Genomic DNA, 25,106 nt, shown 5'->3' with positions numbered 1-25,106 from the left:
AGTCCATTCAATCTATGCCTCTTATCATCTTGTACACCTCTATCAAGTCACCTCTCTTCCTCCTCCTTTCCAAAGAGAAAAGCCATAGCTCTCTCAACCTATCCTCATAAGACATGCTTTCCAATCCAGGCAACATCCTGGTAAATCTCCTCTGCACCTTCTCTAAAGCTTCCACATCCTTCCTATAATAAGGCAACGAGAACTGAACACAATACTCCAAGTGTGGTCTAACCAGAGTTTTATAGAGCTGCAACATTACCTTGTTTTCTGGCAAGGATGTGCTCAGTAAGTGGAAGGCCTTCAAAGGTGAAATTGAGAGAGCAGAGTTTACAATGTTCCTGCCAGGATTAAAGGCAAAGTTAACAGGCATAGGGAACCTTGGTTTTCAAAGGATATTGGCGATGTGGTCAAGCAAAAGAGAGGTGTATAGCAAGTATAGGCAACTAGGCACAAATGAGGTACTTGAAGAGTATAGAAAAAACTAAAGGAGGAAATCAGGAAGGCAAAAAAGACATGAGGTTGCTCTGGCAGATAATGTGAAGGTAAACCCGTAGGGTTTCTACAAGTATATGAAGAGTAAAAGGATAGTAAGGGACAAAATTGGTCCCCTAGAAGATCAGAGTGGTGGGCTATGTGTGGAGCCTCAGGAGATGGGGGAGATCTTAAACAGTTTTTATTTGCTTCAGTATTTACTCAGGAAACTGGCATAATGGATATGGAAGGAAGGGAAACAAGCACTAGTGTCAAGGAATGTATAGAGACTAAAGAGGAGGAGATGCTTGCTGCCTTACAGCAAATAAAGGTAGATAAATCCCCCGGGCCTGACAAGACATTTCCTCAGACCTTGAGAGAGACTAGTGTAGAAATTGCAGGGGCCCTGGCAGATATATTTAAAATGTCCTTAGCCACGGGTGCGGTGCCAGAGGACTGGAGGGTAGCTCGTGTTGTTCTGTTGCTTTAAAAAGGCTCAAAAAGTAAACCACGTAATTACAGGCCAGTGAGCCTGACATCAGTAGTAGGTAACTTATTGGAGGGTGTTCTGGGAGATCGGATATACAAGTATTTGGACAGCCAAGGGTTGATTAAGGATAGTCAGCATGGCTTTGTGCGTGGTAGATCGTGTTTAACAAATCTTGTAGAGTTTTTCGAGGAGGTTACCAACAAAGTAGATGAAGGAAAGGCTGTGGATGTTGTATACATGGACTTTAGTAAGGCCTTTGACAAGGTCCCATATGAGGTTGGTTCCGAAGGTGCAGACACTAGGTATCTATGGAAAGGTTGTAAACTGGATTCGAAATTGGCTGTGTGGGAGAAGACAGAGAGTGGTAGTGGATGATTGTTTCTCAGACTGGAGGCCTGTGACTAGTGGTGTGCCTCAGGGATCTGTGCTGGGACCATTGTTGTTTGTTGTCTATGTCAATGATCCAGATGATAATGTGGTAAATTGGATCAGCAAGTTTGCTGATGACACTAAGATTGGAGGCGTAGTGGACAGTGAGGAAGGCTTTCAAAGCTTGCAGAGGGATCTGGACCAACTGGAAGAATGGGCCAGAAAATGGCAGATGGAATTTAATGCAGACAAGTGTGAGGTGTTGCATTTTGGAAGGACAAATCAAGGGAGGACATACACAGTAAATGGTAGGACACTGAGGAGTGCGGAGGAACAAAGGGATCTGGGCGTTCAGATACATAATTCCCTGAAGTGGTGTTGCAGGTAGACAGGGTTGTAAAGGCGGCATTTGGCATCCTGGCATTCATAAATCAAAGTATTGAGTATAGGAGTTGGGATGTTATGGTGAGGTTGTACAAGACATTGGTGAGGCCAAATTTGGAGTATTGTGGGCAGTTTCTGGTCACCTGACTATAGGAAGGATACAAGTAAGATTGAAAGAATGCAGAGGAGATTTGAGAATGTTGTTGGGTCTTCAGGAGTTGAGTTGCAGGGAAAGATTGAACAGGTTAGGACTTTACTCGGAGTGTAGAAGAATGAGGGGAGATTTGATAGAGGTTTACAAAATTGAAGGGCATAGACAGAGTTAATGCAAGTAGGCTCTTTCCACCTAGATTAGGAGAGATAAGTATGAGAGGACATGGCTTTAGGGTGAAAGGGGAAAGGTTTAGAGGGAACATCAGGGGGATCTTCACTCAGAGTGGTGGGAGTGTGGAACAAGCTGCTGTCTGACATGGTAAATGGGGGCTCACTCTTAAGTTTTAAGAATAAGTTGGATAGATATATGGATGGGAGGGGTCTGGAGGGTTATGGACTGGGTGCAGGTAAATGGGACTAGCAGAGTAAGTTTCAGGCACAGACTAGAAGGGCCAATGGCCTGTTTTCTGTGCTGTAGTGTTCTACGGTTCTTTATTCCCATGAACATAGGAGATTGAGGGGTGACCTGATAAGGTATACAAGACCAAGAGGGGCATAGATAGGGTGAAAGCACAGTCTTTTCCCAGGGAGGAGGTGCTAAAAACAAAAGGGCACAGGTGCATATTTGGAACAAGCTGACAGAAAGTGGTTGAAGCAGGCACATTAGTAACATTTAAAAGCCATCCAGGTAAGTACATGGATAGGAGGGCTATGGGCCAAATGTGTGCAGGTGGGACTAGCTCACTAGGCAATAGTCAGCATGGACGAGTTGGGCTGAAGGGCCTGTTTCCATGCTGTATGAATCTAAGAATTGTGGGAGCCCTTGCTGAAATATTTGCCATCATTAGCCATGGGTGAGTTAGCCAGTAGACTGGAGGGTAGCAAATGTTGTTCCTTTATTTAAGGGTGGCAAATAAAACCCAGGAACAATAGACCAGTAAGTCTAAAATTTGTGGTAGGCAAATTACTACAGAGGATTCTGAGGACTAAGATTATAGGTAACATCTGGAAAGACTGGTTGATTAGGGGTAGTCAGCATAGCTCTGTACATGGGAGATCATGTCTTATAAAATTGACTTTTTTTTGATGAACAAGTTAATGAGGGCAGGGCAGTAGACGTGGTCTATATGGACTTCAGTAAGGCCTTTAAGGTTCCACATGATAGGCTGCTCTGGCAGGTTAGATCACATGGAATCCATGGAATCTGGCTAATTGGATACATAATTGGCATGATGGTAGAAGCAGACGGTGATGGTGGAAGGTTGTGTCCTCAGACTGAGGCCTGTGAGTGGTGTTCCCCAGCGGTCAGTGCTGGGCCCATTGTTGTTTGTCATCTATATCACTGATTGGGATGAGGATGTACAAGGCATGGTTAGTAAGTTTGCAGATGACACTAAAATAGGTGGTATAGTGGACAATGAAGAAGGTTATCAAAAATTACAGGGGGAATCTTGGTCAGCTAAGTGGGCTGAAGGAATGGCAAATGTTGGATCAGTGCAAGGGTGTTTGCATTTTGGAAATTCAAATCCAGGTAGGACTTTCACAGTAAATGACAGGGCCTGGGAGTGTTGTAGAACAGACCTTGGGGTACAAGTACATGCTCCACTGAAAGCGGAGTCACAGGTAGACAGGGTGGTGAAGGCGGCTTTTGGGCAGCCTGGCCTTCATAACTATAAAAGTTGGGAGGTTATTGTGTGGTTGTACAGGATATTGGTGAGGCCACATTTGGAGTATTGTGTTCAGATTCTGGTCATCTTGCTGTAGGAAAGATGTTATTAAGCTGGAAAGAGGTGCAGAAAAGATTTACGAGGATGTTGCCAAGATCTTGAGAGACTGAGTTATAGGGAGAGGTTGAACAGACTAGGACTTTATTCCTTGGAGCATAGGAGACTGAGGTGCTCTTATAGAGATGTATAAAATCATTAGAGGTATTGATAGGGTGAATGTGCACAATATTTTTCACAGGGTGGGGGAATCAAGAACTAGAGGGCAGAGGGGAAAGATTTAATAGGAACTTGAGGGGCAACTTTTTTAATTACACACACTCAGGGTGGTATGGATGTGGAACGAGCTGCCAAAGAAGTGGTTGAGGCATGTACAATAACAACTTTTAAAAGACAGTTGGACAGGTACATGGATAGGAAAGGTTTAGAAGGTTATGGGTCAAACACTGGCAAATGGGACTAGATGGATGGGGCATCTTGGTCAGCATGGACCTGTTGGGCCTGCTTCTGTGCTGTATAACCCAGACTATAAGATCAGACTAGACGACTGATTTGCAGAGCACCTGTACTCGTCTGCAATGGCCATCCGAGTCAGGTGGGGAAAATAGAAAAAGGAAGTTCAACTGATGCAAAAATGTGGTTCTGTAAGAGTCCACACAAAACACGGCACAGTGCAGCACAGTCTGGGCCCTACAGAACATGGAACAGTACAACACAGTACAGGCCCTTTGGCCCACAATATTGTGCTGACCTATATAACCTACTACATGATCAGATCTAACCCTTCCCTCCTACACAGCCCATAACCCTCCATTTTTCTTACATCCACGTGCCTATCTAAGAGTCCCTTAAATGTCCCTACTGTATCAGGCCTCTACCACCACCCCCCAGCAGTGCGTTCCAGACACCCACCACTCTGTGTAGATAAAACCTACCTCTGACATCTCACCCTCTAAATTTTCCTCCACTCACCTAAAATGGATGTCCTCTGGTAATTGGCCATTGCCACCCTGGGGAAAAGGTGCTGGCTGTCCACTCTATCAAGTTGCCTCTCATCCTCTGTCGCTCCAAAGAGAAGCCTAGCTCTCTCAGCCTTTCCTCATAAAGACATTTTCTCTAATCCAGGCAAGCATCCTGGTAAATCTCACCTGCACCCTCTCTAGAGCTTCCACATCTTTTCCATAATGAGGCCACCAGAACTGAACACAATACTCTAGTGTGGTCTGACCAGGGTTTTTATAGAGCTGCAACATTACCTTGCGGCTCTTAAACTCAATCTCCCAACTAATTAAGGCCAACGCACCATCTTAACCACACACACTTCTTAACCAGCCTATCAACTTATGTAGTGACTTTGAGGGATCTATGGACTTAGCCCCAAAGAGCCCTCTGTTCCTCCACACTGCTAAGATTCTTGCATTAACCTTGTACTTCCACCTTCATTTCATCTTCTAAAGGTTATCCACTTCACACTTCTTCAACTGAAATCCACCTGCCACTTCTCTGCCCAGCTTTGCATCCTGTTTATAATCCCATTGTAACCTATGACAACCTTCTACACTATCCACAACCTCGCAACCTTCATGTCATCTGCAGACTTGCTAACCCAACCTTCCATTTTTTCATTCAAGTCATTTATATATATATATATAAAAATCACGTAATGGGGGTCCCAGAACAAATCCTTGCAGAACACCCCTAGTCACTTGACTTCCAGGCAGAATGCGCTCCATCTACCACTACTCTCTGCCTTCTGTGGGCAAGTCAATTCCGAATCGATGCAGCCAAGTTTCTATGGATCCTATGCCTCATGACTTTCTGGATAAGCCTACGATGGGGAACCTTGTCACATCCCTCACTAAATCCACATACACCACATCCAATGCTCTATCTTCATCAATTTGTTTGTCACCTCCTTGGAAAAACTCAATTATGCTCTTGAGGCATGACCTGCCCCTCACAAAGCCATGCTGACCATCCCTAATAAGACTATACTTCTCCAAATGCTTGTAAATCCTGTCCCTAAAAATCCTCAGTGGGACAAACCTATCCAGAACCCCATGAAAGTTGGTCCCCAGACCTCTACATTTCTGCTGTGCATTTCCCGAGAACATCTGTTCCCAATTTACTCTCCCAAGTTCCTGCCTAATAACATTGTAATTAGCCCTCTTAAACTTTCACTTGTCTGCTCCTGTCCTCATCCATGGCTCTGCTAAAGGTCAGGGATTTGTGGTCATTATCTCTGAAATGCTTGCCAACTGAGGTCTATCACCTGAACAGGCTTATTGTCTGGTCCTAGATCCAGTATGATCTCTCCTCTAGTTGGCCTGTCCATATACTTGTCAGCAATCCTTCCTGGACACATCTGTTTAGCAATAAAAATATAAAAGTTGATCCATGGATCCCTAACAAAACATGAAAAGAATGAAAATGGATCAGAGACAACTGCAAATAAAAAAATTGTTTGGGGGATTTTAATCATCCAGTGAATGACTAGGCCAAGATGACAAGAAATGAAAAGATACTGAAATAGCAAACATGCAAGACTCTATCTACAAATTGTATCATGTGGTTATGAACTCAGAAATAACAAAACTGAAGGCACAGTTAGTGGCCATTTAGTTTTTCCTCTGTGAATATTGAAAAGCTACCCAATCTCATCTCACCTTTTGTTACAGGCTCCATATTCTGCAGGTTCCAGGCTCTTCAAGTACACATACAAAGCACAAGTTTGTATATGAGCACAGTTTAAATGTTGAGGATTTCTGCCTCCACCACGCTTTCAAGCAACTAGTTCCACACATTTCACCTCAGGGTTCAAAGAAAAATTCTTCATCTCACTAACCCACCAATTACATTAAATCTATGGATCTTGCTTTATGATCTCTTCACTGGTGAAAAATAGGTCCTTCCTACTTGCACGTTCTTGTCCCCTTGTAACGTTATAAAACTCAGTTAAGCCTCCCCTGTTTCAAAGCAAACAACCCTGGTTTATTCAATCTTCACCCATAGTTACAGTTTTCCAGTGCTGGCAACACCTTCATTAATCATAAAATCCTTTAGGATCTTGACAGGATGGATGGAGAGAGGTTGCTTCCTCTTGTGAATTTACAAATCAGATCAACAACAATTTATCGCACAGTACGCCAGGCTTGAGATGCTCAAAGGCCTATTCTAAATTTGCATGTAAACATTCTCTGGTGTAATCACATCTTTCCTACGTTATGTTAATCAGAACTGGACTTAAATACTCAAGCTGTGGCTAAACTACTATTATATTCAGTTCTAGCATAATCCCCCTGCCCTTCTATTCTGTGCCTCTGCTACTAAAGGAAAACATCCTGTGTGGCACTTAAGACACTTTATTGACCCATTCTGTAACCTTCGGGGGGCACATACTCCAGGTTTCTGTTCTTTCACACTACTCAATTTCCTCCCATTCATTGCTTCCTCATCTCTCTGTACCTCCCCAAATGGCATTACCGTCACACATCGCTGAATTAAATTCTATCTGCAATTTCTCTACCTAACCAAACCATCAATATCTTCCTGCAGTTTAAAACTTTTTCTCCTTATTATAAACCACATGTAAACTTTTATCACATCCTCTTACCTAGGTTCAAGTTATTAATATCTATTTTTAAAAAAAAGCAATTAGTTGAGCACTGAGCTCTGTGGAACCTGTCTGGTAATGCTCTTCCAGCCACAAAGACACCCATTAATCATTACCTGACGTTGAGCTAATATCACCACTCCTGCCATACAAGGCCTTGTTACTCAGACCCCATCTTCCCTTAACAAATCCATGCCCACTATTATCAAGAATTTCGGCCTTATAACATGGCATCTTTCTACCATGTTAAGCACCCAGTTCCTTTACTATTGGCACTCCAATGCAGGCAACAACTCACCCTTTTAAAGTTGTGAGATTAAACTCACAATTAAGTGAGATTTCTACATGGGCCTCATGAGCTCATAAAAAGGCTGGTAATTAATAAAACCATAGAACAGTAGCAGCACAATACAGGCCCTTTGGCCCACAATGTTGTGCCGAACTTTAAACCTCACCTAAGACTATCTAACCTCTTCCCCCCCCCCCCCCCAATAATCCCTCTATTTTAAATTCGCCCATATGCTTATCTAGTAATCTCTTGAATTTGACCAATGTTACGCATCATTACCTCGCGGCTCTTAAACTCGATCCCACGACTTATGAATGCTAACATCCCACAAGCTTTCTTAGCTACCCTATCCACCTGAGGTGACTTTCAGGGATCTGTGGATATGAACCTCCAGATCCCTCTGCTCCTCCAGATCCCTCTGCTCCTCCACACTACCAAGAATCCTGCCATTAACTTTGTACTCTGCCTTGGAGTTTGTCCTTCCAAAGTGTACCACCTCACACTTCTCCAGATTGAACTCCATCTGCCACTTCTCAGCCCAGCTCTGCATCCTATCAATGTCCCTCTGCAATCTTCTACAGTCCTCCACACAATCCACACCACCACCAACCTTTGTGTTGTCTGCAAACTTGCCAACCCACCCTTCTACCCCCTCATCCAAGTCATTAATAAAAATCACGAAAAGCAGAGGTCCCAGAACCGATCCTTTTGGGACACCACTAGTCACAGCCCTCCAATCTGAATGGACTCCCTACACCACAACCCTCTGCTTTCTACAGGCAAGCCAATTCTGAATCCACATGGCCAAGCTTCCCTGGATCCCATGCCCTCTGAGCTTCTGAAGAAGCCTACCATGTGGAACCTTGTCAAATGCCTTACTAAAGTCCACATAGACCACATCTACTGCACTACCCGCAATCTGTCTGGTCACCTCCTCAAAGAACACTATCAAGCTAGTGAGACATGATCTGCCCTTCACAAAGCCATGCTGGCTGTCCCTGATCAGACCATGATTCTCTAAATGCCCATAGATCCAATCTCTTAGAATCCCACAGCTTGCCCACCACAGACATAAGGCTCACTGGTCTATAATTTCCTGGACTATCCCTACTACCTTTTTTGAATGAGGGGACAACATTTGCCACCCTCCAATCCTCTGGTACCATTCCCGTGGACAACAAGGACTCCAAGATCCTAGCCAACAGTTCAGCAATCTCCTCCCTCGCCTCACGGAGCAGCCTGGGGAATATTCTTGTCAGGCTCTGGGGACTTATCTATCCTAACATTTTCTAACAGCTCCAACACATGCTCTAGAACATTAACCTTACCAACACTGTCCTCAGCGTCATCAAGGCCCCTCTCCTTGGTGAATACTGAAGAGAAGTATTCATTGAGGACCTCACCCACTTCCACAGCTTCCAGGCACATCTTCCCACCTTTGTCTCTAATCAGTCCTACCTTCACTCATCATCCTTCTGCTCTTCACATAAGTGAAAAAAGCCTTGGGATTTTCCTTTACCCTACTCACCAAGGCCTTTTCATGTCCCCTTCTTGCTCTCCTCAACCCCTTCTTGAGTTCCTTCCTTGCTACCCTATATTCTTCAAGAGCCCTATCTTATCCTTGCTGCCTACACCTTATGTATGCTGCCTTCTTCCTAACTAGATGTTCCACCTCTCTTTTCACCCGTGGTTCCTTCACTCTGCTGTTCTTTCTCTGCCTCACTGGGACAAATTTATCTCTAACATCCTGCAAGAGATCCCTGAACAACGTCCACATCTCCATAGTACATTTCCCTTCAAAAATGTCATCCCAATTTACACTCGCAAGTTCTAGCCTTATAGCCTCATAATTTGCCCTTCCCCAATCAAATATCTTCCTGTCCTCTTTGCCCCTATCCTTGTCCATGACAATGCTAAAGGTTATGGAGCAGTGGTCACTGTCCCCCAAATGCTCACCCACCAACAGATCTGTCACCTGACCCGGTTCATTACCTAATACTAGATCTAATATGGTATTCCCTCTAGTCAGCCTGTCAACATACTGTGACAGAAATCTATCCTGGACACCTTAACAAACTCTGCCCCATCTAAACCTTTGGTACTAAGCAGGTGCCAATCAATATTTGGGAAGTTGAAGTCTCCCATGATAACAACCCTGTTATTCTTGCACCTTTCCAAAATCTGCCTGTCAACCTGCTCCTCAGTATCCTTGATTTTATGACTCCGATGTTAAGGTTAGTGAGACAAAGCTAAGCAAATTGGTGCAATCATTTTCCATTTCACTAAGCAAAACAAAACTTGTGATAAGTTACTTTTATTTGTCATTGCACATTATAAAGACCAAATTCTTCAATTAAATCTTTCACAATACTCAATGTTTCAGCATTGTAAATACATGAAGACAAACATTGATAGAGCTAAGAGATGTGTCACTGTATAATTTATTAATGTGCACCAGAAGATAATGTAAATTACAAATGGTGAATTGCCATCACAATTATTTTCCTGGTCTCTACAAAATATTTCTATTAATACGTGCAATTTTTGTTGAGAAAACAGGATTATTGCAACAGGAATGCTCTTAAGATTATTTGCGTTTGCTGCAAAGGTGGCGGCTACCAAAGAATTAAAACTAAGCATAGTCTTCAAACAACATACAATATTGAACTACATGATATGTGGATCATTTAGCCTCCAATTTTGGAACCATTTCCTAAAGACAAACAATTTCGTTAGTCTCCTTTCCAGCAATATTACGGTGGTAGTTATTTACCAGGCATGGTCAAGACAGTTGTATTTAGACTCAACTTGAAATTAATATACCCATAAATGACACCTAGCTGAGTGATCCAAGTTGTCAGTTAGAAAGTTCTTAATTTTTATGTCTAAGCTACTGCCTATATATGCTTATAGAACTAAAGTTGGTGATTTCAATTATTACTTTTCCAGCCCTGACAACATAACATAATCTGACACCTGATCCCTTTCTAACAACAGACCAAAGGAGCTCATGGCCACAGGCACTTTTGTCATGTTGAAATGCAGGCAGAGCATGCAGTGTTGGATTAATTTTTGGACACTTATGCACAATATTTGGCAATGGAAATGAATTACTTAATTCTGACACTGCCAGAAATGCAATGGTGCTTAAATTTCAGAAATATTCCTTAGTCTAAAATCCAGGCTAACTTGAAGATCTATGAAGTTTTGAAAATCTACATGGAGGATCCTGCAAGTGTACAAACTTAGAATTAATCTTCAGAGAAGCCAGTCTGTAAAACTAATGTATTTAGGCTTATTCTTCCTGAGTCATTCAGAATCTATTAGAGGAAATGGTCATTAGGCAATAACTTAGATTGATTGCAAGATCAAAAGATCACACTAGCAAGAGTCAAACTAAATCATGGAGGCACTAAAATGTTTTTTTAAAAAAAACAATAAGATTCTCACACATTTGATCATCTGTAGCAAAACTAAGTGTCCTCATTATTTAGTTCTCTTTTGTTGGGTACTGATATTATTGACAGAAAATACAAATGTAACCATTATGCCTGGGCAAAATACATGATATTTGCAGCACAGTTTTGGAACTATTTTTTGCAAGTGAAACTTTATCAAGGAAATTATACAATTCCTATCTGATAGAATTTGAAACATGTATAACTGTCTACAATTTATAAATTTCCATAAATAAAATGGGCATGTCAATATGACCAAATTTACTCTGGATAGAAATGGATAACTTTTCTAGCCACTGAAATATAATTATTACACTTCAAATTAAAGATGCATTAAAGCCAAAAAACTGCGGGGAAAATATTAGTAAACATTCAGTAATAGCAATTGTATCACCATTAATTTCTGCAAAGTTTCTATGGTTAATTGTTTTTAACAGTAAAGAGAAGCAACAGTCGAATTGGACAATTCAGCATCTGCCACTCCACAGCTGATTCTCAAATATGCTTTTCTGCCCAAAGCACATTTCTCTTGGTGCTTGTATATTAATGACTGAGTATCCATACGCCCCATATAAGAAACAGGAGCAGGAGAATATACCAATGATTCCAAACACAAGGAATAGCAGAAGGTCTTTCAAGCCTGCTCCGACTTTCATCAAGAAAATGGCTGGACATCTACTGCAATATAATTTTTATACCCTATCCTCATAATTCTCAAAGCCTCCAATGTCCAAAAACCTATCAATCTGTTTTAATGATTCATCTCCACTCCAAATGTCTAACTCCTTAACCAGAGGTCTACAGTTCAAGACTCTCCAAACTTGGGAAAATAGTCTTTAGGCATCTGCTCTGTTAAACCTTCTCAAAAATTTTATTGATTGAGATTATCTTTCACTCTTCTAAATCCCAAGTATAGGCCAATCTTAATTAATCCCTTCTAACAGGTCTTAGTTCTATGGTCTTAGGTCAACCCTTCATTCTATGCTGAAAAATCTTGAAATACAAGCATCTCAAAGGAGTGCACTACCACAAGCTACCATAACTTCCTTCCTCTAGACCCTAAAAGCAGAAAGACTGCACAACAATAAATGAAAATATTTAAAAGTATAAATGAATTAAAGACAAAGCCGAACATTCACACTTCTCACATACCCGATTTGCTCAGAGAATTTTCCCAAAGATTACTTTAAATATGATTTTGAATTTTTCAAAAATATAGAGTATGAAACTTCTGATCATTGGGTACTGCTATTCTGTAATAAACAGGTTTGTCAATTATGAAAGGCAACTCACTGAAGGATATACAATATAATATCTGGAATTCTACTGGGATATTGTAGTATTTTACTCAAATGTGTTTTTTGCAGGAAGGGAATAAACTTTATCAAGTGATATGGGCAAGAACAGAAATAGAACTAGGTCACAAGGTCCTCAAACCAGCTCCACTGTTCAGTACAATTTTCAAACCCCCAACTCCAGATTTCCACCTGATCCCCATATGGTGAAAACATTTCATCTCAATGAGACAGCATTCACAACCCTCAGGCAGAAAAATTGCAAAGATCCACCCACAACTAAGAAATTTCTCATCTCCCTTCAAAAAAAAAATGCCAACATGTTTTTATGTTCCTGGGTTCTACATTCTGCAGCCACTAGATTCAACCTGCTAACCATCTTCCCTGAATAGCAGTTCATGTGGTCTATGAATGGCTGATGTGCCAATGGGTCAAATGACCTTTTCTCATTCCACACACTAATGTACAGTGCTAAGAGATCAGGATATGCATAATTCAAACATAATCTAAGCAGTTAAAAATATTTAAGAATCCCATGTAAGCACCAGGGGAGAAAATTGTATCGGTATTCAGAATTAGCATGATGCTTTGCTTAATAAGATTACCACAATGGCCTCAATATTGATCAATGAAAATTGAGATATAGTGTTATATGTTCCTGCAAAAAGGAATTTTCCACTTTTGTGAACTAATTGGCGACAAACACACAAACTTAAGTGGTATAAAACCACTTAATATATGACAATATACTAATGATGAAAAAAGATGCCACCAACATTAACTAGAATGGATTGCTTAATTATTAAAACAAGTATAAAATAAGCACATAAGTATCTGTGCATATGTATAAGGAACAAAATAACAGCACTTGCTTAGCATTACGATATTGTTAATGATTCTGATCAAATGTATAAATTGAATATTGTTTCAGAATGAATTCATCCACCTCTATCATTTTATAATGCATTGCCAAGTGTATATATAAGTAGCAATTTTATATGTTTTCACACATTGTAGACACCATCTGAGTATTTTGAACCTATGTCAGGTCATTTATCAAGTGATAATTGGTGCAGTAGCTAAATATGGAGCAATTAAGTAACTTTGTTGATTTCTCACTGCATTTATACCGAACAAATTAGGCAACAATCAAACATGATTTTTAATCTGTTTTTAAAATGCACTGTACCAGACAAGCCAAATCCTTCAATTGCATTACAGATTATCACTAATCACACTGCTAATTTAAATCTACTCGTGTTTTTTTCAACCTAACAATATCTCAGCACCACATTCTGTTACTTTGTGATGCATCAGTCAGAGGTAACTCTGCTTTCCTCTAGCAAAAACAACATGGGCACACAGGAAACCCAAGAATAACAGGAAGATGAATTAGCATTTATCACCATGCAGTGAAGTCAGTATACACAGCAGTAAATCACTTTACGTTTTGACAGAAAAATTAAGGCTTTTAAGTTCTGAGATTTTAGCCCATACTCACTTCCAATTTTGTTCACATCAGCATAAGTTGTATCAATCCACAAAGTATTAAAAGTTGGAAAGATATTAAGTATTCCAAGTTCCACAAAAGTCACTAAATACATAATCTAAAATTCAACAGCAAATAATCTAATAATACGTTTGTGTGGAAGAGAAGTTTCTGAAGAATAAAGTTTCAACATAAATGTTCATAATTGAGGTACAGGCTATAAGAGTTACAGCATTTCTTCAGTATTACCAAACTATTTTATTCTGTGCAATGTAACAGTATAGCATTGTGAGGCTAACATTTAGTAAGTTACTAGCACTTTGAATGCTAAGTACAACAGAAGATTTTATTTGGTAGAAAATGTGGTTAAAAGAAAACCTAATTGCATCCACCAACCATCTGTAAAAGTTGTAGTTCTGAAAAGAAACTTAAATCTCTCAAGACCTCAGAACAAAGTGAAGATTGCATTTGAAAAAGTGCTTATGTGACATTTTTATTCAGTGCTCATATTAATGAGCTTTAAGAGGGCACAAAGAACGACATATCAGCTATCATTAAAACTTTTCCAAAAGGCAACATCACAAACACCATTTGCAAATGGCAATATCTTCAGTTTTAAATTTCACAATTATGTGTTTTAAAAGATTCAGTAATATTTAAGATTAAAATTTGAGATGGTCTTTCTTTTTGACTCATAAGCAAATGTTATATGAAGGAACTGTATGGAAGCAAGAAGCAAGAATTTATTAATTGGAGAAAAGGGGAATGTCAAGTTTGGTTCAGTTAAGTAGTCATTTTAAATTAGGTAGGATTGAGAATGTGGAAGGCTCCCTCGAAGACTTTTTGACAATGATGTCCAAGAGTATAATTTTTTGTTCAAATACCATTTGCCTCAGTTAATTTAAATTAATATGTCCTTGGTTAATTTAAACCTTCACTCTTTTCAGTCTCCTTCAAACAAAATGCAGCTCAATTGCAGGAATAGAGGCAGCTATTAGAACACAATGCAATAGCTGATGAGCCATGGAGAAAGACAAATTCCACTCATTGCTTTCCTCCTCTGCCTTCTGTCTGAACCTTGTTTTCCAACATGCCAAGGTCTAAACTATTTCAAAAGCAGAGGAGAAAAGAGTGTTCTCTTTTGCCATCCTACTGCTGCATGTCTTCCAACAATATATTGAGGAACAAAAGTAGATGTAATTGCCAGCTCCTGTGGAGGGAAAACAGTTCAATAGAATTTAAAAATTTTAAAAGAAAGGTTTATACTCTGGGGGGGGGGGGGGGGGGGAGGACGGTGCAGGATGGGCATTAAAACAGCTGAGGATTAGTAACAAATCTTCATCAGTGTCCTTAAGAATGTGTTAACGAAACAGATCATCTGATTTGCCTCTGGATATTTTCTTTCAAATGGACTCTAATCATTTTTTAAAGCGCAAAGTTGTTTTCAGGAACCTATTTAAAAATCACACTGATTTTTTTTTGCATGCAATTAAACCAAACTTTTTCTACTCATACTTGGTTGAACCATTTTGTCTAATACAGAAATTTTGATTCCATGTCAACAAGCTTTGGAGGGAACTTATTTAACCAAATCACTAATGAATAATTTCATTCAAACCAAGATATTGTAAAAATGTCTTACTTCCATACAGTCATGACATTTTGGATTACAGTAACATTCAATGTACCCTTTTCATACTACCCAAGGGTGTGGTAATCTACTCCAAGGAGCTGTTTGATGATAGTAATTCAGGTTGAATGCTTGAAGCTTCAATATTAGACTCCTCTAAATTTTCGGTAAATATGGGTGACTGCATCTGCTCAGTCACACAAGCACAAACTTCAGGAGATAGCTGAATTTCTTCGATAGGACAATTAGCCTTTACAGAAACATCTGGAGTAGAACCTTTGCTTTGATCATCTTGGGGGACATTATTGAAGGATTGTGAATCTTCACTTTCTCCAGCCTCTTTGTGGTGGCCATCCTGTGTTGACTGGACACTCAGGTCATGAACTTTTTTATTTAAGTCATTTCTCTCAGTCTGAAGAGCTCGACACAATTTCTCCAAGCGCTGAATCTTTATTTGAAGATTTTCAAATTCTTTGTCACGCAAGGTTTTCTAGTTTTAATAAAATAAAGACAATGTTCAACATACCAAGTTCTCTTTAAATCATTTCATTGTTAAAAAGATAGTTTAAAGTGAAAAAGATGGTTTCTGCCATTCTACTGTCTTCTAACAACCAACTGAGGAGCAACAACAGTGAATGATGAGCAACATGTAATTGTTAACTGTAGGTGGTGGGCCGAATGGCCTGTTTTGTGCTGTATGGTTCTAATAACACCATGCAAACTGAAGAGAAGTTCCAACTCTAGGGATGGGGGTGTGTGGAGGTATACCATTTATCTCTGTGACTCCTTGACAGGGTTCTCAAGTCAATGATCAGCCATTATAATATTGAGTGGCAGAGCAGGCTTGAAGGGCCAAATCCCAACAAATCCCAACTCAGTATTCCATACAAATCAGTCCGTATTTTTCCAGTCTGGATGGTTTCACACCTAGCTCCCATAAATGGATAGGAAACCTTCAATTTGACTGTAATTTGAGCTGCAAATAATTTATAAATTATACAAAGGATTTGCACAATGAAGTTCATTAACTAGAAGTAGATTAGATATAACAGCTTGGATTTAAGATTTAAAATTTAACTTCAAAACAGAAGTGACTACTTACCTCCTCTACCATGTCCAGTAAAGCTTTATTACTACTCTCCCACCTGGTTCGATACATTGTTGTTTCCTTTTCCAGTTTCTTTATCTTTTTTGTCATCTCATTAAAACAAAAAGGAAAACAATGTTTTATAAATGAGAATGCATAGAATTAACTATTGAAGTATTATGTGGCATGAAGAGATGTTACCCAAAGCAGATCACAACTACTTGCTAAAGCCCTACAGGGCTTTGGTGAGACCCCATCAGAAGTGTGTATGCAGTTTTAGTCTCCATCTGAGAAAGGATGTTCTTGACATGGAGAGAATGCAAACAAGACGATTATGAGATTGATTCCTGGGATGGCAGGATTGACATATGAAGAGGGACTGTGTCTATTCCCTTGTCTTCTATGGGCAAGCCCATTTTGGATCCAATCAGCCATGTCACTGTGGATCCCATGCACCCTAATTTTCTGGATGAGCCTACCATGTGGCACCTTGTCAAGTGCCTTACTAAATTCCATGTACACAACATTCACTGCTCTACCTTCATCAATCACCTATCACTTCCTCGAAAAACTTAGTCAAATATGACCTGACCTGCACAAAGCCATGCTGGCTGTCCTTAATTAGACCATAATTCTTCAAATGCTCATAAATCCTTTCTGAGAACCCTCTCCATTAGTTTCCCTATCACTGACCTGAGACTCATCTGTCTATAATTTTCACGATAATCCCTATTTCCCTTCTTGAACAAAGGAACAACATTAGCTACCCGCCAGTCCTCCGGCACCACACCTGTGGCTAGCAAAGATACAAAGATCTTGGTCAAGGCCCCAGCAATCTCATCTTTTGCCTCTCTCGATAACCTGGGATATATTCAGCTGTTTTTTCAGTTAGAAGTTTGTTTTTCTCCAGTTGCAGTAGCCAGAGCAGCAGAGGGGAGGGGCTAAGTTTTTTTTTAAAGTTGTGTGATCGGCTAAGTGTGTGGCAATTTAGCCAATAAAAGGACAGTTGGGTAAAGCGGAGCAGCCATATAAAGAGTGGTCCAGTGAAGGGAGTGGGAATCTGAGGCTTTGGCGAGAAGGCACAGGTGAGAAACAGATAAGAACAGATAAGTTTTTTTTATAATAAATAAAAAGACATCAAACTACAACTAATTAAGTAAAGTAGGGATGCAGGATCAGGTGATGCGTTGTAGCTGCATGATGTGGGAGCTGGTGGACCCCACTGACCACATCTGCAGCAAGTGTTGGTTGCTCAGGGAACTCAGGATTGAAGTTTATGACCTGGAATCTGAGCTTCAAACACCATGACGCATCAGGGAGGGGGAGAGTTACTTGGATGCTGTGTGTCAGGAGGCAGTCACACCCATTAGATTAACTACTTCAAATTTGGTCTGTGGTCAGGGACAAGAGGGTTTGACTGTGAGTGAGGCAGGTAGGGGGATCCAAGAGGTAGTGCTGGAGGAGCCTCAGCCCTTGAGCTTGTCCAACAGGTCAGAGATTCTTGCTCCCTGTGCGGATGAGAGTGGGGGCTGTAGGAAGGATGAGCAACCGAACCGTGGCGTCGTGGTTCAGGCAGCCATTCAAGGTGGGTGGGGGGGGGGGGGGGGGGGGGGGGGGGGGGGGGGGGGGGGGGGGGGGGGGGGGGGGGGTGGGGGGGGGGGGGGGGGGGGGGGGGGGGGGGGGTGGTGGTGGGTTTGGGCAGAAGAGAATGTAGTTGTGATTGGGGATAGTACACTCAGGGGAATAGTCATGATTCTCTGTCGCAAGCATCAAGAGACCTGAAGGCTGTGTTGCCTGAGTTTGGGGCATCTCATCTGGCCTGGAGAGGAATTTGGAATGGGAGGGGAAGGTCCAGTTGTTGTGGTCCATGTTGGTACCCATAATGTAGGTAGAACAAGGAAGGGGATTCTGCTGAGGTAATCAAAGCAGCTAGGGACTAATTAAAAAGCAGAACAAAAAAAGGTAATAATCTCTGGATTGCTATCTGACCCACATGCAAATTGGCACAGTTCAATAAAATCAGAATATTAAATGCACGGCTCAAAGATCGGTGTAGGAGAAGTGGGTTTGAATTTGTGGGACATTGGCACCAGTACTGGGGAAGGAAGGAGCTGTTCTGATGGACAGGCTCCACCTGACCAATGCTGGGATCAGGGTCCTGGGTGAATCACATAACTAGAGCTGTAAACTAAACAGTAAGGGAGTGGGTTCAACAGATTGGAAAAGTATGGATAATAAAAGGGAAGGAGAGTGCAGGAGAGGTTACTGAAGTCTCCAGAATAAATAAAACAAAGTTAGACAGGGATAAAAATGTAACTTCACGCAATATGGAGACAAATTGAGAAGGTTGGTGAATACAGGACTGGTGTTATATTTGAATGCACGCAGTATATGAAATAAGGTAGATGAGCTCATAGCGCAGTTAGAAATTGGCAGGTACCATTGTGGTATCAGAATCGTGGCTAAAAGAAGATCACAGCTGGGAGCTAAACATTCAAGGATACACATCCTATCAAAAAGACAGGCAGGTGGGCAGAGGCGGTGGGGTGGCTCTGTTGGTAAAAAATGAAATCAAATCCTTAGCAAGAAGTGACATAGGATCAGAAGATGTACAATCCTTGGAGGTAGAGCTAAGAAACTGCAAGGGTAAAAACTCCTTGTTGGAGTTATATACAGGCCTCCAAATAGTAGCCAGGATGGTGGGTACAGATTACAACAGTAGAAAAGGCATGTAAACACAAAAGGGTAATGTTATGGTGGTCATGGGGATTGCTATATGCAGGTAGATTGGGAAAATCAGGTTTGTACTGGATCCCAAGAGGAATTTATAGAATGCCTACGAGATGGCTATTTAGAGCAGCTTGTGGTCAAGCCCACTTGGGAAAAGGCAATTCTGGATTTGGTGTTGTGCAATGAACAAGATTTGATCAGGGAGCTTAAGGTAAAGGAACCCTTAGGAGGCAGTGATCATAATATGATAGAATTCACCCTGCAGTTTGAGAGGGAGAAGCTAAAATCAGATACATCAGTATTACAGCTGAGTAAAGGTAACTACAGAGGCACAAGAGAGGAGCTGGCCAAAGCTGACTGGAAGAGGACCCCAGCAGGGACGATGGTAGAGCAGCAAAGGCAGGAGATTCTGGGAGTAATTCGGAAGATGCAGGATCAGTTCATCCCAAAGAAGCAGCAGCATTCTAAAGGGAGGATGAGGCAACCGTGGCTGACAACAGAAGTCAAAGACAGCATAAAAGCAAAAGAGAGGCAGAGAATATTGCAAAAATCAGTGGGAAGTGAGAGGATTGGGAAGCTTTTAAAAACCAACAGGAGACAAATAAAAAAGCAATATGGGGAGAAAGGATGAAATATTCAGTAAGCTAGCCAATAATATAAGAGAGGATATCAAAAGCTTTTTCAGATATATGAAGAGTTAAAGAGAGACAAGAGTGGACATCAAACTGCTGGAAAATGATGCTGGAGAGATAGTAACAGGGAACAAGGAAATGGTAGATGAACTGAAAAAGTATTTTGCGCCAGTCTTCACTGTGGAAGACACCAGCAACATGCCAGAAATTCGCATGTCGGGGGCAGAAGCGAGTGTAGTCACTATTACTAAGGAGAAGGTGCTTGGGAAGCTGAAAGGTGTGAAGGTAGATAAGTCACCTGGACTGGATGAACTGCACCCCAGGGTTCTGAAAGAGGTTGTGGAGGCATTAGTGGTGATCTTTCAAGAATCACTAGAGACAGGAATAATTCTGGAGGACTGAAAAATGGCAAATGTCACTCCACTCTTTAAGGGAGGGAGGCAAAAGACAGGAAATTGTAGGCCAGTTAGCCTGACTTCAGTGGTTGGTAAGATGTTAGGGTCCATTATTAAGGATGAGGTTTTGGGGTACTTGGAAGCACATGATAAAATAGGCCGAAGTGAGAATAGTTTCCTTAAGAGGAAATCTTGCCTGACAAATCTGTTGGATTTCTTTGAGGAAGTAACAGGCAGGAGAGACAAAGGAGAGTCAGTGGATGTTGTTTACTTGGACTTTCAGAAGGCCTTTGACAAGGTGCCGCATGAGGCTGCTAAACAAGATAGGAGCCCATGGTATTAGAGGAAAGGTACCAGAATGGATAGAAGATTGGCTGACTGGCAGAAGGCAAAGAGTGGGAATAAAGGGCACCAGTTCTGGTTGGCTGCCAGTGACCAGTGGTGTCCCGCAGGGGTCGGTGTTGGGTCCACCACTTTTCACGTTATATGTTAATGATCTGGATGATGGAATCAATGGCTTTGTGGCCAAGTTTGCGGATGATACAAAGATAGGTAGGGGGTAGGTAGTGTTGAGGAAACAGGGAGTCTGCGGAATGACTTGGGCAGGTTGGGAGAATGGGCAAAGAAGGAATGGGCAGATGGACTACAGCGTAGGGAAGGGTACAGTCACGCACTTTGGTAGAAGGAATAAAGGTGCAGACTATTTTTTTTAAATGGGGAGAGAATTCAGAGGTGCAAAGGGACTTGGGAGTCCTAGTGCAGGATTCCCTGAAGGTTAACCTGCAGGTTGAGTTGGTGATAGGAGGGCAAATGCAATGTTAGGATTAATTTCAAGAGGACTAGAATATAAAAGCAAGGATGTAATGCTGAGGCTTTATAAGGCATTGGTCAGACCACATATGGAGTATTGAGAGCAGTTTTGGGCCCCATATCTAAGGAAGGATGTGCTTGCATTGGAAAGGGTCCAGGAGGTTTACAAGAATGATCCCAGGGACAAAAGGGTTAATGAACAAGGAGCATTTGATGGCTCTGGGCCTATACTCGCTGGAGTTTAGAAGGATGAAGGGGGATCTCATTGAAACCTACCAAATATTGAAAGGCCTGGAGAGAGTGGACGTGGAGATGTTGTTTCCAGTAGCGGGAGAGTCTAGGACCAGAAGGCACAGCCTCAGGATGGAAGGATGTCCCGTTAGAACAGAGATGAGGAGGAATTTCTTTAGCCAGAGGGTGGTGAATCTGTGGAATCCATTGCCACAGGCGGCTGTGGAGGCTAAGTCACTGGGTATATTTAAAGCGGAGGTTGACAGGTACTTGATTAGTAAGGGCGAAGGTTACGGGGAGAAGGCAGAAGAATGGGGTCGAGAGGGAAAAATAAATCAGACATGATCGAATGGCGGAGCAGACTCAAAGGGCCGAATGGACTAATTCTGCTCCTATGTCTTTTGGTCTATATCCCATCAGGCCCTGGGGACTTATCCATCCTAATGTTTATCAAGGGATCTAACACAACCCCTTTCCTAAACTCGATGCCCTCACATCTTAGCATGCTCCACTCTGACCTCACTATCCCCTAATATTCATTAGAGTTTATAAGAATGAAAGGGGATCTAATAGAAACCTACAAAATTATAACATGACTAAACAGACTATTTGCAGTGAAGATATTCCTGATGGCTGATGAGTCCAGAACCAGGGGTTACAGCCTCAGGATATGGGGTGTGTCATTTAGAACTGAGATCAGGAGAAATGTATTCACCCAGAGGGTGGTGAACCTGGGGAGAAGGCTGGAACAAAGTTCTGAAGTCAATGATCAGCCGTGATAACGTAGAGGTGAAGCAGGCTTGAAGGGTGGAATGGCCTACTCTAGCTACTATTTCCTTGTGTTTCTAAATCAAATGTTTTCTTCCAGTAACAGGGGGAAGAGATTCTTTGTACTATCTCAATGTACTGTTGTAATAAATTGATCTGTATGAATGGTATGCAAGACAAGTTTTTCACTGTAATCTTGGTACATGTGACAATAATAAACCAATTTACACATTTGTTGTTAATGCCTTGTACTAATACTGATAAACTGACAATTTCAGCAATGCATATCTTCTACATCATGGCAATTTTATTCCTTTCTACATTTAGCTTTTCATTATCAGGTATAAGCATTAACCCCACTTGGAATCTTGGATGGATAAAAATGCTCCAATGACCAAGGTCATTTCTGTTGTCCAAAGGGTGATAATTTAGTGCCAATGCAAGGTAACTGAACGAGTAAGTGCAATCAGTGATTGTCTGCATCAACTGGATTTCCTGGTTCAAACTCATGCCTGAAACAAAATAGTGAATCTTGAGTTACGTGCAATTGGCCGCTAATATGTGGGCCAGAAGGTTTGAAAAAAAACCTCAAAATTTCCACTCAGAGAAAATCAAGAGATTTAATACAGGCATTCTGAAATACAGGGGGTTTTGATAAAGTTTACATTAAAGCTGTTAAAAACTCTTGCACCTCTAATTACCAATGTTAAAAAAAATCTGAGCAGTTTTATTGGCAAAAAATTACAGATAAATTTGCATGGTATGACAGGCCAAATAGCTCATTGAGATATAAAATATCAGCCTGTATATGGCACGCCTTCAAGGTGACAAACTTTACCTTTTCCATCTCTTGTCTGAAGGTTGTAAAAACTTCATTACTTTTTGACAGAGTAGTCTGGAATTCTTCAAACTTTCCAGTGTATAGTGCCAACTAATAAAATACAAAACAAACATGCATTAGCCTGTTAGCCTGACATCGGTGGTTGGGAAGTTGTTGGAGTCGATTGTCAAGGATGAGGTTACGGAGTACCTGGAGGCACATGACAAGATAGGCCAAACTCAGCACGGTTTCCTTAAAGGAAAGACCTGCCTGACAAACCTATTGCAATTTTTTGAGGAAATTACAAGCAGGCTAGACAAAGGAGATGCAGTGGATGTTGTGTATTTGGATTTTCAGAAGGCCTTTGACAAGGTGCCGCACATGAGGCTGCTAAACAAGATAAGAGCCCATGGAATTACAGGAAAGTTACGAGCATGGATGGAGCATTGGCTGATTGGCAGGAAACGGAGAGTGGGAATAAAGGGATCCCATTCTGGTTGGCTGCTGGTTACCAGTGGTGTTCCGCAGGGGTCCGTGTTGGGGCCGCTTGTATATCAATGATTTGGATTATGGAATAAATGGCTTTGTGGCTAAGTTTGCCAATGATACAAAGATAGGTGGAGGGGCAGGTAGTGTTGAGGAAATGTAGAGTCTGCAGAGAGACTTGGATAGGCTAGGAGAATGGCAAAGAAGTGCAAATGAAATACAGTGTTGGAAAGTGTATGGTCATGCACTTTGGTAGAAGAAATAAATGGGCAGACTATTATTTAAATGAGGAGAAAATTCAAAATTCAGAGATGTAAAGGGACTTGGGACTCCTCATGCAGGATACCCTAAAAGTTAACTTCCAGGTTGAGTCGGTGGTGAAGAAGGTGAATGCAATGTTGGCATTCATTTCTAGAGGAATAGAATACAAGAGCAGGGATGTGATGTTGAGGCTCTATAAGGCATTGGTAAGACCTCACTTGGAGTACTCTGTGCAGTTTTGGGCTCCTTATTTAAGAAAGGATGTTCTGATGTTGGAGAGGTTTCAGAGAAGATTCACTAGAATGATTCCAGGAATGAAACAGTTAACATATGAAGAACATTTGATGGCTCTTGGGTTGTATTCCTTGGAGTCAGAAGAATGACGGACCTCATAGAAACATTTTGAATGTTAAAAGGCCTGGACAGAGTAGATGTGGCCAAGTTGTTTCCCATGGTAGGGGAGGTCTAGTACAAGAGGGCATGACTTCAGGATTGAAGGGTGCCCATTCAGAACAGAGATGCGGAGAAATTTCTTTAGCCAGAGCGTGGTGAATCTGTGGAATTTGTTGCCACGGGCGGCAGTGGAGGCAAAGTCATCGGGCGTATTTAAGGCAGAGATTGATAGGTATCTGAGTAGCTAGGGCATCAAAGGTTATGGTGAGAAGGCGGGGAGTGGGGCTAAATGGGAGAATGGATCTGCTGATGATAGAATGGCGGAGCAGACTTGATGGGCTGAATGGCCGACTTCTGCTCCTTTGTCTTATGGTCTTATTAATAGTAGACACAAGAGATACTGCAGATGCTGGAAATTTGGAGCAACATTAACTGTAATTAATCTGCATTTAACAGTAACTTGGATTCTGAAGTTTCACTCTTTATGAACATTTCAAGAATGGTTCACGATTTCCTTCACAGTAAGTTTCATCAATTTACTTTATTTAATGGTTGCTTACAAAAGAATGAATTGTGCCCAATAACACAAGAGAAACAAAATGGTATGTAATCGGTCAATCTCTCAAATGATTCCACAAGATAAAGGATGATTACTTCCACTCTCATGCTGTGGGTTACGAGGTGACCGCTAGGACCCTTGTGTTTTGGCCACAGATGGGACAGAACATGTTTGGTACGACTGGTGGGTAGTTTGGGAGATGGTGCACTCTTTTTGCTATTTATACTAGGCTTCCATGTGCTCTGAACACAGCAGAGGTGCTCAGTGCCACCCCAAATATTCCTTTGCCATTTTGAGTGGTCAAAAGTCAAGAATACTCAGGCTCAATGAATATATTACACCTATTCAAGGAGGTTTTGAGAGAATTCTTAAATCTTTTCCTATTCTACTGGCAATCACTTATGACCACAGAGGTCAGAACACAGTGCTTGTTTCATAAATCTCATGCTGGTCATGCAAATGCCGTAATCTGCCCACTGGAGCCATCTAAAGTGTAATTAGTGTCTCAGTCCCTGCGATGTTGGCCTCAAAGAGGAAGTGATGTTGGCTTGCTCATCCAGTCAGTGAAT

At 41.4% G+C, this 25,106-nt stretch overlaps 1 protein-coding gene across 3 annotated transcripts in view; it reads right to left on the bottom strand.

The window, feature by feature from the left end:
• Positions 1-9,918: 9,918 nt before the first annotated feature.
• LOC127581647 (alpha-taxilin-like) overlaps positions 9,919-25,106 on the bottom strand; it is a 66,208-nt gene continuing 51,020 nt past the window's right edge. For all 3 annotated transcript variants that reach the window (XM_052036208.1, XM_052036211.1, XM_052036210.1), the window contains exons 8-10: positions 22,857-22,949; positions 16,468-16,563; positions 9,919-15,855 (exon numbers count right to left, since the gene is read on the bottom strand). In XM_052036208.1, the coding sequence (XP_051892168.1) occupies positions 15,454-15,855; positions 16,468-16,563; positions 22,857-22,949 (591 nt within the window). In that variant the 3' untranslated portion in view covers positions 9,919-15,453. The remainder of the gene's footprint in view (positions 15,856-16,467; positions 16,564-22,856; positions 22,950-25,106) is intronic.

This window comes from Pristis pectinata, chromosome 22 (assembly GCF_009764475.1).
Source record: "Pristis pectinata isolate sPriPec2 chromosome 22, sPriPec2.1.pri, whole genome shotgun sequence".
NCBI classification, from domain to species: Eukaryota; Metazoa; Chordata; class Chondrichthyes; order Rhinopristiformes; family Pristidae; genus Pristis; species Pristis pectinata.
Note: the sequence above shows the minus strand (reverse complement) of the source record. Positions and strands in the feature narration are given on the sequence as shown.